The sequence below is a fragment of the Eucyclogobius newberryi genome, unplaced genomic scaffold, assembly GCF_026437365.1.
Source record: "Eucyclogobius newberryi isolate DKJ021-1_F unplaced genomic scaffold, fEucNew1.0.hap1 SCAF_1, whole genome shotgun sequence".
In the NCBI taxonomy this organism is placed as follows: domain Eukaryota; kingdom Metazoa; phylum Chordata; class Actinopteri; order Gobiiformes; family Gobiidae; genus Eucyclogobius; species Eucyclogobius newberryi.
The window spans coordinates 8,148,284-8,166,358 of NW_027315723.1; the positions used below are offsets into that span (position 1 = coordinate 8,148,284).

General features: G+C 43.1%; 2 protein-coding genes across 8 annotated transcripts in view; both read right to left on the bottom strand.

Annotated features, from left to right (window-relative positions):
• Positions 1–2,151: 2,151 nt before the first annotated feature.
• Positions 2,152–18,075, bottom strand: part of LOC140370580 (uncharacterized) — a 153,691-nt gene continuing 137,767 nt past the window's right edge. Inside the window, exons 1-2 of one of the 3 annotated variants that reach the window (XM_072457799.1) lie at positions 3,832–3,944; positions 2,152–3,146 (exon numbers count right to left, since the gene is read on the bottom strand). In XM_072457799.1, the coding sequence (XP_072313900.1) occupies positions 2,152–3,146; position 3,832 (996 nt within the window). In that variant the 5' untranslated portion in view covers positions 3,833–3,944. Of the gene's footprint in view, positions 3,147–3,831; positions 3,945–18,075 lie in introns of those variants that run through there. The other 2 variants (XM_072457953.1, XM_072457876.1) reach the window with 2 other exon arrangements.
• LOC140370157 (rho-associated protein kinase 2-like) overlaps positions 6,280–18,075 on the bottom strand; it is a 62,249-nt gene continuing 50,453 nt past the window's right edge. Inside the window, exons 27-36 of one of the 5 annotated variants that reach the window (XR_011928353.1) lie at positions 16,828–16,993; positions 14,683–14,901; positions 11,595–11,662; positions 11,436–11,524; positions 9,714–9,792; positions 9,084–9,351; positions 8,596–8,944; positions 8,233–8,311; positions 7,230–7,326; positions 6,280–6,605 (exon numbers count right to left, since the gene is read on the bottom strand). Coding sequence is in view for 4 of the 5 variants with exons in the window: in XM_072457213.1 (XP_072313314.1) it covers positions 7,251–7,326; positions 8,596–8,944; positions 9,084–9,351; positions 9,714–9,792; positions 11,436–11,524; positions 11,595–11,662; positions 14,683–14,901; positions 16,828–16,993 (1,314 nt within the window). In the remaining variant the exon portion in view is untranslated. The remainder of the gene's footprint in view (positions 6,606–7,229; positions 7,327–8,232; positions 8,312–8,595; positions 8,945–9,083; positions 9,352–9,713; positions 9,793–11,435; positions 11,525–11,594; positions 11,663–14,682; positions 14,902–16,827; positions 16,994–18,075) is intronic. The other 4 variants (XM_072457213.1, XM_072457332.1, XM_072457419.1 and 1 more) reach the window with 4 other exon arrangements.

The following is an 18,075-nucleotide window of genomic DNA, read 5'->3' on the forward strand; positions in this document are numbered from 1 at the left end:
ACCACATTCTTACTGTGAACAAACCTCCAACAGCATGTGGACCGTGGAACTATGAGGACAAGTTCTGTCTGAAAACAGTCAGACCTGTTAGTTTTATATGAAGTGAAGCAGAGGGCGCTTCCACTGCCATCAGACGAGAGACGCAGCTTCTTCAGTGAGTTTCAAACATTTATTAGGCCTGATTGCCACTGTGTAATGCTGTTATGATTTCAAGGGCTTAGTATGTTTAAATAGTTGAGTTTTAGGGGTGTTGTTGACTGTTCAGTCCAATAGAGAGAGGATAATGTGAGGCTGTAGCTTCCACTGACACTGAAGGGAATTTGAATGTTAAAACTTCCCTGAAACTTTCTCAAACTTGTACCCAAGCCCCCGATGTCTTTGCCCACTACCACACTGTCAAGACAAAATAAGATAGTGACCTAAAATCTGGTGCTATACTCGTCATTAGCTCCACTGGAAGCATTGCTCCATTCGCGGTGTTGTGTTTTCTGCAACTTCTGTAACGCTACCTAAAACTGACCTTTACTTTAACTTTGGCATCTCATGTTTCATAATGTCAAATAATGTATGTACCATACAAAACTTTATAACTGTGAGGTGTTAGCATGTGTGCAGGGAATTACAATGGGGAAATAAACAAAAGCTAGCATGTCCTGACATGTTAATACAAGCATGCAGTTGTAATAAACATGATTTGGTTACATCATAATAACTCTGGGTTGACTTTGTACAACTTAGAGAAAATGAATGAAACACACGAGAATGAAGCTAAATACAACTCCGTGTTTTTTATGAGGGTTATTAACCCGTTGTTGGAATGAGAGGATGATGGAGGGTTGAGGAGTGATTTGTGGAGAGGCAAAAACAGCAGGCTGTGATCGCCTGAACCAGATGAGCAAGGGACAGGAGGAAATATATTCATCATGACTATAATGTAGCTAAAGAAACTATTGTAAGGCTTCTCAAAGTTTTCATGCTAAGTACCACTAAGATAACATTTTGCTTCTTAACTATGTATGGGGTCTGTATAAACCCACCCATAAAAAGGGCACTACTATTCTGAACCAGTCAAGCTGGGCCATGGATGTGTTGAGGCACATTTGGTCTTTTAAGGGCGGAAAGCACAGCACCTGGGCAACATATTTGCGGATGTAGGTGAGTTGGCTGTACATTATTTTAAATAAGGTAAAGGTAAAGGGACCATGTTTCTTCTATATTTGACCCATCATACAATGCCAAACCTCTCTGGAGCAGTGAGTGCCACTGTGCTGTGCCCATCTCCTGATCTTGAGCTGGGCTTAGTCAGGATTTCAGCTATTTCACCAACAGAAAGGTCCAGTCCAGCCCTGGAGTGGAACCTGGAACCTTCTTGCTGTGAGGTGAGAGAGTATTAGCCAACAATGTTATTATCCAGTCTACTTAAAAACTAACAGTATTTGCTCCCTACGGCCCGGTGTCGGATGCTCATGTCTGTTTATTTCAGTGGTCAATTATGAAATGAAACCTCTCATCTCAGAATAACATAATTTTACACTTCACTCATTATTAAATCAGTAGTGATATGTTTACCCTTTCTACATTTCTTTGTAATTAGTAAATCAGTTTTGATACTGACGACAGACCATGCATGTCCATGATTGTCTAATCCACCTGTCAATCACGCCCATCATCATTTTAGAGGATTCAACCTGTGATCAGACTCACATCTTCTTAAAGTATCAGAGAATTGTGTGATTATGGTTTATTATTTACACAAGTGCAGCAAAATCTTAACCAGTACTACATCAGGCCTAAACTAGGGTTACACTCGTCCGAAACGAGACAAAAACGTGACAAAAATAATTCAAATTGATGACAAAGAAAACATGAATAGATTTGTCTCAAAATACACCACAAGCCCCTGTGTCAGCTTATAAAGCAAAATGAAAATACCTAAACAAATGACATGTATTACAATTTAAAACACAGTTGAAATTACTCAAATTAAGGATATTTATTTACATTTGCGTAGTTTCGACAAGTTTAGATTTGTTATCTTAAAACCAGTCAAACAATTGCCTTTATTGGATTATATTTCCGTATGTCGCTGAAAGAAGGCGTTATAAAACACCAAACTTCACTATGTATTCTTTCCACAGCATCTTAGCTACATCATGACACCATTTTGATTTCACTTTGAGTCAGGGACATGACCGATCGTCCAATCAGAGCTGGCGGAGCGGCACATGTGACTGTTTCAGGAAGAAAGACTTTGCTCTTGTTTTTGTTAAGCCAACTCCACAAATACTCAATTTTACCATCGCAGGACCATGGATTTCCTGAGAGGTCGAGTCCTTCTTCATCCAGAGAAACCAGCGAATCGAACAGACCTGGGACCACTCTCTGCAGGTGATTTTCCTCCAAGTACAAATGACGAAGACGTGTCAAATTCACAAACAAATTCTGCGGAAGTTTCTCAAGTTTATTCCGAGAGAGAAAAAGATGTGTCAAATTTAGATTTTTCTGGAAAATGGTAGAATCTAGAGAGTTAATCTTGTTGTTTTGCAAGTTTAGGCGTTCCAATTTGGTGAGCTCATCCAGCGACTTTGCCACGATCTTCTCCAGGAGGTTGTTCGGGAGATCGAGATTGTCAAGATTTGGCGCTTTACGAAACAAGATGGCTGGGATTTCTGTCAAACGATTTTTGGACAAGTCTAACCACGTCAACGTGCTATTCTCTGACAACCAATCATCACTCACGATTTTGAGTTGGTTACTTTTCAAAACCAGACTTTGGAGCGGTGCGTGGCTGAAGACTTTCGCCGGTAAGTCGGCGAGTTTGTTTTCGGTAAGATCTAGCGTCCGAAGCTTGGGGAGGCCCCGGAGGAGATTGGGTCCCAGACTTTGGATCTGGTTGCTGAAGAGGTGGAGCTCTTGCAGGTGCGGCGTACGGTTGAGGTGGGTCTCGGTGATGGTGGTGATGTTGGTGAACTGGACGGTCAGAAAGGTGGTGTTTTTGGGCAGAGAGTCCGACGGGAACGAGTCCAAGGATGTGGAGTCGCAGACCACCTCAGCGCGGCGGGAGAAGCAGCGGCAGTGAGTGGGACAAGGGCGGCACAGAGGGACCAGAGAGAGGAGGAGCCAGGGGAGGAGCCAGGTGGAGGTCACTGTGAAAGAGACAACAATGTGTGTTGTTTTTTTTTCTTTTTCAAATACTTTCCAAAGACTATGAGTTACATGTGATCATCTTTATTATATTGCCCCGTGTAAATGTACTGTAACTGCCGCGTTCAATCAAGTGTACAAGTAGCAGTATTATTGTCCAAGTAAAGGTACAGTTACATTTCTAGATACTCAATTACTGTACAAGTACTGATGCCAAATTTGTACTTAAGTATAATACTACTCAATGCACTAGTTACTTTTTTTGCTTCGTGTTATTAGCATCAGTCTTTGGTACAAAAGTTGATTCAAGTCTGAATTAAATAGTTTGAAACCACAATCCAAGTGTTCACTAAACTCTGATCAGATGTTATGTGTGTTTGTAGGTTTAGAAAGGAAACGGCTGGGACTAGTGTACTCAATAACTTCTATTATTATCTAATGATACACAAGTACAAGCAGATTGTAATTGCAAAATGTACTCAAAAAGTTTCATTTATTGAAAAATCAAATCAAACTGTAACTTAAGCTCTCTTGCCGAGGTATTACAACATAAAACCAGATGTGAAACTGTATCACAATTTCTGATTCTACTGTTTGTTCTTGGTGGAAGACTGTAAGGTCAGGAAAGCACAACTACATTTAGATTTGTTGTAAAGAAACGTGTAAGAATGATCAAAACAGACTTACTGTTGCAGCGGCGCAGACACAGCTCCTGTTCTACTGTATCTGCTCCTGAGCTGAGATCAAACTCTTTTCAATCATTCATTCTAGAGTCAACAGTCTTACCCATCACAACCCACATATTTACTTAAACCTGTTTCACCTCCTAAACATTTAAGCACGTTGGCTGTGCAGTTTGCATATTCCCATATTCCACACATTAAGAAGCTGCAGCGCTGAGTCAGCAAGTAATGTACGCAATTTACATAATTTACATAATTCAACAAATGCAACATTAGAACATGTAAACAGACATGTTTGCTCGGCAGAGGGGACAAATCTATAAATATAGAGGTATTCTGAAGGGCTGGAATGATGGAGAGCATGTCAGTGGGAGAGACAGAAATACTAAGCATTTTTCTATCAACAGTAACAGTTAAAGCTGCATTTGAGGCAATAGCTGCTCCGTTCAGCCACTTTGGTTGGAGGTTCAATCCCAATTACACTTGGGCAAGGCTAAGAGGACATATTGAGCAAAATGTTAACCATGTTATATTGTTCCCTCATCAAAAACATACTTGGAGTTGTATTTTACTTCTTTCACACTTGTTTTTTTTTACAAACTTGTGTCCTCACGAATCACTGTTTGAATTTACTTTGGATTGTTGTGTCACAGATAAAAGTTGGGTCCATAAGTCCATAAACCATCACTGGGCTCACTCTGTGGTCAAACTGTGTTCACAATGAACACATGGCACTATTAGCATTGCATTGCATTTACTGACTGCAGAGGGCACACCAAATACTTCAATCAAAACAGAAGTGTGCATAGTGAATGTTTAAATTATGATTTTAAATCAGAAAATGTGAAATGCTAATCACAAGGTCACCTTTAAAAGACAAAAAAGCCACACAACTGCAGTATATTATGTCCACTTTAAAGTAACCACCTTGTGTTCATGTAGTATACATTGTGTTACTATAAATGGACATTTGTTGTATGCTAAATTTGAGTAATCAAGCAGGTATGTCTCATTTTATCCTAATCTTATTTTTGAACTTTTATCCTGGACGCTGACTGTGATGCACAGACTGCAGGACACTGAGGAGGGACACTCTGGTCCTGGGGGCTCAAACTGTCCCGACACTGAAGAACTGGTTTTCCTCCTGAAGAACTGGTTCTCCTTCCTGAAGAACTGGTTCTCCTCCTGAGTGGCTCCACCTCCACTGTCTCCCTCGTGTCCGTCTGTGAGAGTCAGATCTCTCCTTCACTGTGGAACTCCTCCAGGTTTCTACTTTTTCCCAAGGAGGTTTTTTGTAGTTTTTCCTGGCTGAGAAGGAGGGTCAAAGGACAGAGGACTTTGGAACATCGTCCCTCGTCCCGAATGACATTGTTTAATCTGTTTTTTACTGTCGCCCTCAGAGGCAGCCGTTGTTGTGATTTTGGGCATTACAAAAACAAATTGTATTGAATTGGAAGGGGAAGAATGTGACTTGGACCATCAACACAGCAGCACTGCAGCAGCTCCAGGATGAGAGTCGAAACGTATCGTTTTTTCATAAAAACAGAGTCCAGATGAAAACAACTGACTCTTTCTCTAGGTTGAAGTGGTTGAAGTGCACTGCAGGGGACAAGGCCAGAGATTTAGTTTTCTTGGCCTACATTTAAACATAAGGTAAATACCACAAAAATACTGAGGACTTCAGACTTTAAGATTTGCCTCAAAGTCCATCCAAAACATGTCGTTTTTTTCCAGATGAACTTTTCTTTTTCACATTGTGCTGGTGTATTTGGCACAGTGAAGGGGACAGAAGGAAGTGAAATAGTTTGCAGATTTGAAACAGGATTCACAATTTGGGTCAGAGGATATTTCACAGTAAGCACTTTTAATATAGCAACCTAAAAGTTTCTCTAACACATCGAGGCACTACTACTCAATGTAGGCGCAAGATTAGAGGGAATTTGTTTTAAAAGATTCATAAATCAAACCATTATAACTCCTTCTCTATTTCAGTGGGATTTTTCAAAGGTTGTAAAAAGAAACACACACAACTCCTCCTCCTCATCCGACAATGTAATTGGATAAAATTGTCTGTCTCCAGCAGTTACTTATGCTTCTTATTCTGAAAAATACATTAAAAAATGTATAGGAATTATGATTTACTAATTTGCTTACATTAAACTCCAGTCACAGTGAAGTGTAAACATAATACAAAGTTATCAACATTTTTAATACAATTTAAATTGAATTGATATACATCTTTTATATAATATTTATCGATATATTTCTTATAAACCACTCCTTCTCTAGGCCCGCAGACACGCTGTGTAAGGATAAAAACTCCACATTTAACCAAAAACACATTTTCACATCAAAACTAACAATTTATTTGAATCAATACAAATAGAAATACCCTATATTTCTATTTTGAGTTCTGTGCAGAATCCAGTCCAACATTTCACATCCTATTCTGTAACACTGCTCAGTCTACATTATTGTGTTCATAAAAATATATAGGCACTTTTTCCCATATACAAATGTACACACTGCTAATATGATTCAATTCAAGATAACATTTCAAAATGACAAGCAAACAAATGTATATATTTCCCCATGTTCTTTGCAATATGATGACAAAACTGCTGCTTTCTCTTGTCTTGTTAAAATGCCAAATATAGTCAGTTCTCATGACAACAGGCAGCTGGTGGAGATGTCCTTTTTGAGCAAACACATTCGCTGTCATAAGTTTCATCTTTTCAAAAGCCAGAATGCTGCATCTCGGTTTTCTGACGGGGTTAACTGCAAAAAAAAAGTTTAAAAAAGACATCAGGAAATAAATGTGGTATTTTGCGAACACAGAATGTTTTTAAGACACGCCCACATGCTGGTAAATCAGGATGGTAACGACTTAATGCAAGAGGCCAATTATTTTCTCTGTGTTTGGACTGTTGACCACATCGTGCGCTGGTCAATAGATCTAGACTCAAGCATCTTTTAGTTCAGGGGTAAAGTCTCTGTCCGCTGAATCACCAAACACACCGGAACATCAGCTATTAAACTCAGAATGTCCTCAATTTGTCGTTCTGGTGTTTTTATTTGGGGTTTAAATTAGCATTTTTTTATTTTTTTATTAGGCCACAGTTATTTTGTTACTTGGTTTACGGATCCGCCGCACTTAGATGATTGATTTCTACAATATAAATATAACAAATTATTAAAATAAAAAAATATTATATAAAAAGTGGTATTAAGTCAAAAGATAAGAGCGCGTGTATATTTCGCCCGCCTGTTCAATATATTTCATTTAAAAATCCGTAAACCAAGAAATAAAATAACTGCGGCCTTTCACTTGACTTTGCAAACTAACTGCAAACACAGTTTCATGCTTTGAACTGCACACAGATACTCCATGCCAGCAGTTACCAGGAAATATTAAGATTTCCTTTAGAAGAAATCATCGTCATCACTATCAGCCTCCTCCAGAGCCCAAGTCCAGCCAGGAAGGCCAAAATCCAGCACTCTGAAAACACCAGTTTACCCACATTTAACACTTTTAAGGACAGTCAGGTGCTGCAGCCTCCGGGGGGCGCTGTGGAGGGGCGTGAGTGAGTGCAGGGGATTAAACCACAGACATTCAGAGACACAACATTTCTGCATCTCTGCTGCAGCTCAAACACGACCACTTGGCTCGCTCAGAGTTAAATCGAACAATCCTTCACACACACATGAATTGTCAGACCATTTCCCATTTTAAAGAATGTAAAATATTTCTTTCATGACATTTGTGTAATTTAAGTGTAATGATCAATAATAACATGTAAAACAGTATGTTTAGTGGTCACTAGAAGCCCATAAGATCAGAGTTAGTCAGCCTTTAACTTCCTAATGCTTATCTTAAATAAAACACCAAAAGGTTTACACACATATTCATTATATATATAAGAATATAGACCTAGATACATTTTCAGTCATTTTGGGGGTTGCAACAGAAAAAGGTTGAGGACCACTGGATTAGACAAGCCATGAATGGTTAGCAAGCAGTGAAGAAGAAACACATGACCACAAGCTGCAGACCCAACCTGATCTGCTTCATTTTGTATTCATTTTCTTATGTTTATTGTATTAATGCAATGTGTCTTTGACTTATAATTATAGTTACATGAATCTGTATTCATTTAACATAATTAATATATCATGGATGAACAGTGTAGATTCTTGTAAAGAGCTGGATTGCAGTCAAGTGCTGCAGTTGGACTACAAACATCATCTGCAGTGTCTCCACCTCAAACTGACTAATCTGAATACTCAATGTGATTATATTATAATCACATTGTACTTAATATGATTTGAATATTTATGCGACTGCTGTATATTTCAAATCAGATGACGTTGGGTTGGCAGAAGAGGGAGTGACAGCTCTACTTACACAGAGAAAGGCGTTAGAAAGTGAAGAGGTCAGAGAGGTCAGAGGTCAGTGCAGGATGATGCGCAGCATGGGCCCCGAGCTGCAGGAGTGAGAGCCAGGGGACAGTGGTTATACAGGGGACATACAGGGGTCATGTAGGCAGCCGAGGCGAAGCCTATCAGAGCACCCGCCCACAGCAACAAACCCTACAGTAGTCCTACAATAATAAGGGTTAGTGGGAATCATTTACAGTTTTTACAGAAAGAAAAGTGATGATATGAAGCTCCAGAAAAGCAAAAGATGATGAATGGACAAAGAAAAAGTTCCAACTTCCGCTCTCTGCTAATCGTGTTGGACTTAGTTTGTGAGAGTGTTGTCTCTCACCTGGTTTTGCCTGAGTTCTGCTGTTGCTGCGTGGTCCTGCTGCTGGCCTGGATCTTGATGGCCCCTCGGTGGGACATGCGTGGGGAGGCCCTGGGAGAGACCTTGGGAGAGGCCCTGGGAGAGGCCCTGTTAGAGTCCTTTGGAGAGGCTCTAGGAGAGGGTCTAGGACTGGCCCGGGGCTGGGTCTCTGGGGTGGAGGGAGCTGGAAGAGGCAGGGCAGCAGGAGGAGGGCTGAGGGTGGGGTATTTGCGGGGGATCCTCTTGAGCAGGTGGCTGATCCAGCGCATCTGCTCCTCTGCAGAGCTGGCCAGCAGGAGCAGCTCTTTGGCTGTGGACAAGTCGTAGTTCACTGAGGAGAGGAAGAGAAATCAGTTTATGACAAAATCCTCAACATGCAGTCATTTTGTCCCACTTCATTCACTCATTACTGTCACAGGAGTGGGCTAAGTCCTGCTCAGAGCACATCCGGCCTCATCCACGCAGCTCACCTTTGCAGGGCGGGATGCCATCCTCCTTAGTGCCCATGTGGTCCTTGTGGCACTTAAAGTGGCAGCGGCGGCACTCGAGGGCAGGTGGGGGCTTGAACATGTGCCACAGAGGGCGGGCACAGGCCTCACAGCTGGAGGGGAAGTGGTACAGTGTAGGGATGAACTCATGCCCTTTGTGGGCGATGTAAGATGGCCGCTCGGTGAAGGGCGCCGGCTCCACACACGCCTCCTGGTCACGCTTACTCTCGCCTTCGTTAGCATACAGGATCTGATGAGAACACAAAGCTTTAGTTTAAGAAAATACATTCAGACTTTTTACCATTAACTTCTTTATTTCCCCCGGATCTGAGACTTCTTGCTCAGGAGTGTCTAACAGGAGGGTTCATTTATGCCACAGAAGAATTAGAAGTACCTGATTTATACTGGGGTAAGTTCTTGTTTCGCCTTGACAAGACCAAATATAGTACTTTGAGTGAGAAAATATGCACTACTTCCACTACTATTATTACTACTACTACATTATCTAGACATTTCAGTACTCAAATCACATCCCAAAGAGCTGACAGTAAAAGGATGTGAAGGAGGATGTAATGAGGAGGCTGAGTGGCTCCTGTTAGCAGATATATGTACCTGGAATATTCGGGGTATTTCTCGGGCATCCGCGCGGTACACATCCGTCTGAGTGACAGGACGCACGTGGAACAGTTTACTGCAACAGAGATCAGCGGAGTGAGGAGAGCTCAGGCATTGTCAGAAAGGAGTCTGGCGTATTTTCTTTAGTCCCACTTCTAAAGAAAGGCGTTCGTTTTGGTCACACAAAACATTACAAAAACAGAACATGAAAATATACCTCTAGGAAAAACACACAGAGCCTTAAGTATTCCAACATGAATGAGCGGACTTGATGGAAGATGGATTGTTGAGAGTTCTGTAGCAGCTTTAACCTGTCAGAAAGGATTCATCGAAGTGTAGTTACACCATCTCTTCAAATCCATCTGGTCGGGCTCCTGTTGAACCACTCAAATAGACTGAACCAATCACGTGCCAGAAATGTAAAGATAGGACTGTATGTTTAGAGATGGGCCATAAATTGTTAATATCCTGAATGTTGTTTTGAAGATATGCCATGTTAGAATATCAAGGGTAGTGCTTGTTTTTCTTCTAGACTAGTTGAAGTGTTAGTACCCAGTGACTCAACCGTCTTCTGAGGTTTGAGCCTGTGATCTACTCATCCACAGGCAGATTCTGTCCCACCACAGCAGACAGGACAGGCCCAGGCAGTGCACAGGGAGAAGGCCTGACTTTAACAGCATGAGTACATCCTCATTGTCATACAGGAGGTGACCTGAACACTGACCATGGTGGTGTAGAAAAGTGCACAAGAAATACACCCTCAGCTGTTCAAAAGTGGAATTCCTTCAGAGTTGTTTTGGTTTTTTATATTTTTTTACAAATTGCACTTAGGTCGCAGTTATTTTATTACTTGGTTTACGGATTTTTAAATGAAATATATTGCACAGGCGGACGAAACATAAATATAATTTCAATTTCAAAAGATAGTAGTAGAAAAAGCTTCAGTTGTAGTCATCTGGACTCAGTTAGAAAAAATAGACGTTTCGACTCTCATCCAAGAGTCATTGTCAATAAAAGAATTTAGATCGAGAACTCCGATATTAATACTGTTCTGTGGTAAGTCCCGCCCATTGGGCGGAGCCTTCCTGAAGTAGAAAGAGTTGTTTGTTTCAACAATTTCAAAAGATGTTTTCTTCCGGGTTTGCCCAAAACGCACCACAGGAGGAGAGGGGGGGTGGAGACGCGGCGCAGAGGAGCGTGTAACAGTAGATTTAGCGTGTTTTAGACAGACAGAACTGACGCTTAAGTGTGCACCCTCCCCCACCCACCCAGTCGCGCCAAAACACGCTGAAGAAAATGTGGTAAACGGGTTTAAAATGTGTATTTGCGACATAAAGGCGCGCAGCAGTAGGGAAGCGGGCGCACGCGCTCTCGCCGGGACCGTGCACTGGACGCCGCCGCTCCGTCACAACAATGCTTTCCAAAATAAATGACTCCCGCAGGAGTTTGGCGAGAAATTGCTTCAAGTGCTCTTATCTTTTGACTTAATACCGCTTTTTACATTTAATTTAATGCTATTTTGTGTTTTCGGCGGTACTTTGTGAAAAAAAAAGTGTAATAATTTATTTTATTCATATTGTAGAAATCAATAATTCAAGTGCGGCGGATCCGTAATCCAAGTAATAAAATAACTAAGGCCTTAAAGCCCGAGCGTTTCTGTGATGGCACATTCACATTCATATGAGTTTGTCCAGGGTAAACGTTCTGTGTAACACTCACTCGATGTCCAGGGTCATGAAGGGGTTGGCCTGCTCCCGGTCCTCCACACTGTGGTAGAAGAGGACCTTCTTACTGCTCACCACCACATACTGAAAACACACACATACATAAATAATCCATATTTTACCCATGAATATTCATCATAGCACTGGCTTTTACCTTCTTGTCCCAGCCGTAACGCTTAGTGTTCTTAGTGGGCAGTGCAATCCAGCCCTCCAGTCTGGAATCTGCACAAAAGTATCACCGTAAAACAAAAAAGGTACATGATAGATCAAGAGGACACACACAAGAAAAGTAAGACGGAATCTCAGCCTATAGGCAAATAATGTAAAAACAATCAAAGTATAAAAGCACAGATAGTGAAACGAAAAAGCATAATTATATATGTTTTTTTAAAAAGTGTATGTATGGATGTAAAGAAAAGTTGTAGCTGTGCAGAGCTGGCGTGGAGTGAATGATGAAGGCTTAGTGACATTTCAAACACGTGGCATTTCTGTGAGTCTGCAGCGCTCGGAGGGAGTGGGCGGCTGTCACTCAGGCCGACACATGCTGAGGTTAATCACTGCAAATCCAACACTACGCACTCAGAACACGGCTGAGTGAGGCTCTCAAATGCTGTTAGGTAAATGTAGACAGGCGCTTTTTTAACGGTTAGAAAGTGAATTAGAAATGTCTCTACAATATAAAATAGTTGCCCTGGCACAAGATTTAACGACCACACCTTTTTTATCTGTGGATTTAAACTGCCCCTTGGAGATAAATACAAGTCGATTGATTGATTGATTGATTGATTGATTGTGTCATGTGAATGCACTGAACATATCCAACATTGGTGCCATGAGGAGTTTAAAAAAAGAACAAATAATCATTCAAATCAGTACTAAATAGAAATCACTGGGTATTTAATCAAGCGTTGACACTGAACTAGGCAGAATTAGGACATTTCAACCTGATATAAATCAAAACTAACGTCCAACCGCTAATAAAAACTAATTTTGAGTTGAAATTGTAGGTTTTAGTTTTCATTGTGCGGCAACAAAATCTCCATCAAGTCTTGGTATCGATATAGATCATGAAGTATGTGCCATGGTTTGTTTGGAACGTTTAACCCTCTGAATGTTCCCACCTCCAGCAGACGGCAAAGCTTCCCCTTGTAAATAAACCAAAGAACAAAACAACACAGTATAATCCAAAGCGGAAGAAGGAATTGGCAGCAACCTATTAATGTGTTTGTGATGTGTCTGAAGGAGAACCAATGTTAAATCCAGAAGACTCCAGCAGCGTGGTGTGTGCAGAGAGCAGAGGATTAGAGGAGCCAGCGCGCACAGGATTAGGACTGGACCGGGACCGGACCAGGATCAAGTCTGGTCAAAGAAGCGAGTGACGGGGGTGCGGCTGTCTTCTGGAGATAATGTGCCACTGACTTTGTGTTCATTATATTTAGTTCATATTTATTTATTAGTAATAATTTATAGACTTGTGTAAAATGAAGCAGGATCTGTGTCATGTGCTACAGTATTAGCTCCAAGACTGGTTTTAGACTGGTGCGTTCCATTGTCCTGGTAGTACTGGTTTGAGGCCAGTATTTGTCCTGATTTAGACTGGATTTGGTCTTGTACTAGTCTTGGCTTTGTCCTGGTTTGGTCCTGGTTTAGTCCTGGTTTAGTCCTGTTTAGTCCTGGTTTATTCCTGTTTTAGTCCTGGTTTAGTCCTGGTTTAGTCCTGGTTTAGACCTGGTTTAGACCTGGTTTAGACCTGGTTTAGTCCTGGTTTAGTCCTGGTTTAGTCCTGGTTTGGTCCTGGTTTGGTCCTGGTTTAGACCTGGTTTAGACCTGGTTTAGTCCTGGTTTAGACCTGGTTTAGTCCTGGTTTGGTCCTGGTTTGGTCCTGGTTTGGTCCTGGTTTGGTCCTGGTTTAGTCCCGATTTAGTCCCGGTTTAGACCCGGTTTAGTCCCGGTTTAGTCCCGGTTTAGTCCCGGTTTAGACCTGGTTTAGTCCTGGTTTAGTCCTGGTTTAGTCCCGGTTTAGTCCCGGTTTGGTCCTGGTTTGGTCCTGGTTTGGTCCTGGTTTTGTCCTGGTTTAGTCCCGATTTAGTCCCGGTTTAGTCCTGGTTTGGTCCTGGTTTGGTCCTGGTTTAGTCCCGATTTAGTCCTGGTTTAGTCCTGGTTTGGGCCTGGTTTGGTCCTGGTTTGGTCCTGGTTTAGTCCCGATTTAGTCCCGGTTTAGACCCGGTTTAGTCCCGGTTTAGACCCGGTTTAGTCCTGGTTTGGTCCTGGTTTGGTCCTGGTTTAGTCCCGGTTTAGTCCCGGTTTAGACCCGGTTTAGACCCGGTTTAGTCCCGGTTTAGACCCGGTTTAGTCCTGGTTTAGTCCCGGTTTAGTCCCGGTTTAGTCCTGGTTTAGTCCCGGTTTAGTCCTGGTTTAAACCTGGTTTAGTCCCGGTTTAGTCCCGGTTTAGTCCTGGTTTAGTCCCGGTTTAATGCCGGTTAAGTCCCTGTTTTGCTGTGATGTGTGTGCAATTGTTAACACATTTAGTCCTGTTTCCTGTTTGAATATGGAGACGTAGTTATTTGATTATTCACACATTCACCACATCAACATTGGAACTAAAAATGAAACTAAACCAGGACTAGATCAGGACTAAACAGGAAGTGGAACAGGACCCACCCAAGAACACATCAGGACAAAATGGGTTCAATTTAGGTCCAATAAAACGACAAGTGTGAACACGTAACACAAGAGGGGCCCAGTGGAGCAGCGGTGGGGAATGTACTGAAAGTGTGACGGAAATGAAAAATAGTACTAGTTTGTATTGTAGTACTGAGTTTTGTGGCTTTTTTGACCGGTCTTTAATACAAAACTTAATTAGTTTAACGTTGAATTAAGTTGTATAAAGCACAATTTGTTCATCTTGTCTTTTTCTACGTTTTTTTTTAATATAAATGTATATATTTAATGTTCAGTCAAACTTCATATTATAAATCAAAATACTTCAAGTTCAGATAGTTAAAGTTACTCTTGCTTGAGCAGTAGTTTCCCAAATACCATTTACTCTCTTTTGAGTCATTTCTTGACCTACATTTCTTGAGTAATATTATTTTGATAATTTATTATACGATTAATTGAGCCCAATGTCTTGTTACTCAGTTAGATTCGATCATACGAGGACAACATTAGCACAGCAAACAGAACCGAGCCTCGTTCCAAACGTTAGCGAGTCTAGAGCCAGTCACTCCATGCAGGATCACCTTCTGCGCCGCCCGGCTCTACAGGCTGAGGGGGGGGCTGGCGGCACGGGAGAGCTAGGGGGCGCTCTCCCTCGTCCTCACTGGAGTCAGAGTTGGGGCAGAGGAAAGAGCGAGGGGGCCGGACCTGGCGCAGATCCGGGCGCGTGTCTACGCACACGGACTTATGCGTGCGCTGGTACAGGAACATGGACTCTGACGTGTGGGACTGGGTGATGCGCACTGAGCAGGGAGAAGGAGAGAGGGAGGAGGAGGAGAGGGAGGGGGGGAGGAGGAGAGAGGGGGAGAGGAGGAGAGGGAGGGGGGGAGGAGGAGAGAGGGGGAGAGGAGGAGAGGGAGGGGGGGAGGAGGAGAGAGGGGGAGAGGAGGAGAGGGAGGGGGGGAGGAGGAGAGAGGGGGAGAGGAGGAGAGGGAGGGGGGGAGGAGGAGAGAGGGAGGAGGAGGAGAGGGAGGGGGGGAGGAGGAGAGAGGGAGGAGGAGGAGAGGGAGGGGGGGAGGAGGAGAGAGGGGGAGAGGGAGGGGGGGAGGAGGAGAGAGGGGGAGAGGAGGAGAGAGGGGGAGAGGAGGAGAGGGAGGGGGGGAGGAGGAGAGAGGGGGAGAGGAGGAGAGGGGGGGAGGAGAGAGGGAGGGAGGAGAGAGGGGGGAGAAGGAGAGAGGGGGGAGAGGAGGAGAGCGGCGGAGAGGGGATCGGAGGAGAGGGGGGAGGAGAGAGGGGAAGGAGGAGAGAGGGGGGAGGAGGAGAGAGGGAGGCAGGAGAGAGGTGGGAGAGGAGGAGAGAGGGGGGGAGGAGAGAGGGGGGAGAGGAGGAGAGAGGGGGGGAGGAGGAGAGAGGGGGAGAGGAGGAGGAGGAGAGGGGGAGGAGGAGAGAGGGGGGAGGAGAGAGGGGGGAGAGGAGGAGGAGAGAGGGGGGAGGAGGAGAGAGGAGGAGAGGAGGAGAGAGGGGAGGAGGAGAAGAGAGGGAGGGAGGAGAGAGGGGGAGAGGAGAGAGGCGGAGAGGAGGAGAGGGGGGAGGAGGAGAGGGGGGGAGAGGAGGAGGAGGAGAGGGGGAGGAGGAGAGAGGGAGGAGGAGGAGAGGGAGGGGGGAGGAGGAGAGAGGGGGGGAGGAGAGAGGGGGGAGAGGAGGAGAGAGGGGGAGAGGAGGAGGAGGAGAGGGGGAGGAGGAGAGAGGAGGAGAGGAGGAGAGAGGGAGGGGGGAGGAGAGAGGGGAGGAGGAGAAGAGAGGGAGGGAGGAGAGAGGGAGGAGAAGGAGAGAGGGGGGAGGAGAGAGGGGGAGGAGGAGGAGAGAGGAGGAGGAGGAAAACAAGAGGAGAAGGAGTAGGAGGGAGAAACCAAAGGAGGAGAGGAGTGAGGGAGCAGAAGAACAGGTGAGAAGAGGTGATAAAGAATTGCAGACATGACAGAAGAGAGAAAATGCAATTCTTGGACTTTGTTGTTTTTACTTTGTCATTTATAACATCCATGAAATCCACAGAGTTATTTTGTTTCTTTTTGCATTCACATTATTCCCCTTTGTTTTCTTTATGTTTTAAATTTGAGAAAATCACACCAATTCTCTTTATTCTGGTGCATTTTAGGGCCAGGAATATATATTTTATTTTAGAAGTTTTACAGGCAACACTTTGAATGACCTGCCAACCATGTGTTTGATTTGTAATTGGTTTATACTTGGGACATGGTAAATTGCCACACCCTCTTTGAGGCCCCCCGCTGACGAGGCCCCACACTGCAGCCAGAGTAGGCCACTCCTCTGATACGGCCCTGTGCATTTATATTGTATAAAGCAAATGCGTCTGATCTTCTGCTCCACAGTGACAAAGAAAGCACTAAATACACATGTAAAAGTACATTAGGGATCATTTTCCTGTGAGTGTTCTGTACTTCCTTTTCTCCATTTCTCTTACACAACGCGCGCTTTTGTAACGACTCATTATCTTCCATCTGGCACTCGGGGATAAATTATTCTACTGCAAATGTCACCACTTATTTTCGCTTTCATCCTTGGTTCTTTTTGATTTTGCCTGTAAGACTTGAATGTCCCCAAAGGGTAAAGGTTCCATCCTCGAGCCAGTCCATTGCGCATGTTCCATCGGGAAACCAGTGTACCCAGTATATATACATTTGGTTGTGTACATGGCGCGTTAGATTCACCTGGATAGCCCTCTGTGGTGGTGTCCAGGTCGGTGCTGCTGCTGGTGGAGTCCATGGAGTGGACACTGAGGGTGGAGATCTGGCACCGGAGCTGTTCTATGTCACTGTCCTTGGAGTCCAGAGCCATCTGCAGCTCCAGGCGCACGGACGACTCCTCCGCAATCACCTACACCACACACGGGACTGTGAGAATGCAACGCTCCGAAGAGTTTTAAGCAACATCCTATTATTTGTATTATCTCCACCACGTGTTGTTGTGTTTTTCCACAGTTCATATGAAGCGGCTGGTACAATATGTATGTGCCAGATAAACCCAGGTGCTGTTTTACCGCGTGGACCCAGTTCACATCTAATTAACACCTAATTGTCACTATTAAATTCTCTTACTTAGTCATAAATATAACGTTACACAATCGAAACAGTATTTCATCTGTTGATTGTAAAAGAAAAACACATGGGACTCACTGGACCATACATTCAGTATATATATATATATATATATATATATATATATATATATATATATATATATATATATATATATACACTATACATGCCATCACTGTTATTGGATGTTTGTTTGCTCTGTGGTGCGTATCAATAAAAATATTTCAAAAATGTTTTGCTCTGGTTTTCTATTTTGTACATTTGTTTATATTGAACACCTGCATGTTCTCTCCCCTGTACATGTGTTTATACTGAACACCTGCATGTTCTCTCCCCTGTACATGTGTTTATACTGAACACCTGCATGTTCTCTCCCTTGTACACGTGTTTATAATGAACACCTGCATGTTTTCTCACTTTTGCATGCATTTATACTGAACACCTGCATGTTATCTCCCTTGTACACATGTTTATACTGAACACCTGCATGTTATCTCCCTTGTACACGTGTTTATAATGAACACCTGCATGTTTTCTCACTTTTGCATGCATTTATACTGAACACCTGCATGTTTTCTTACTTGTACATGCGTTTATACTGAACACCTGCATGTTTTCTTACTTGTACATGGTTTATACTGCAGACCTGCATCTTTTCTTACTTGTACATGCGTTTATACTGAACACCTGCATGTTTTCTTACTTGTACATGCGTTTATACTGAAGACCTGCATGTTTTCTTACTTGTACATGCATTTATACTGCAGACCTGCATGTTTTCTTACTTGTACATGCATTTATACTGAACACCTGCATGTTTTCTCACTTGTAAATGCGTTTATACTGAACACCTGCATGTTT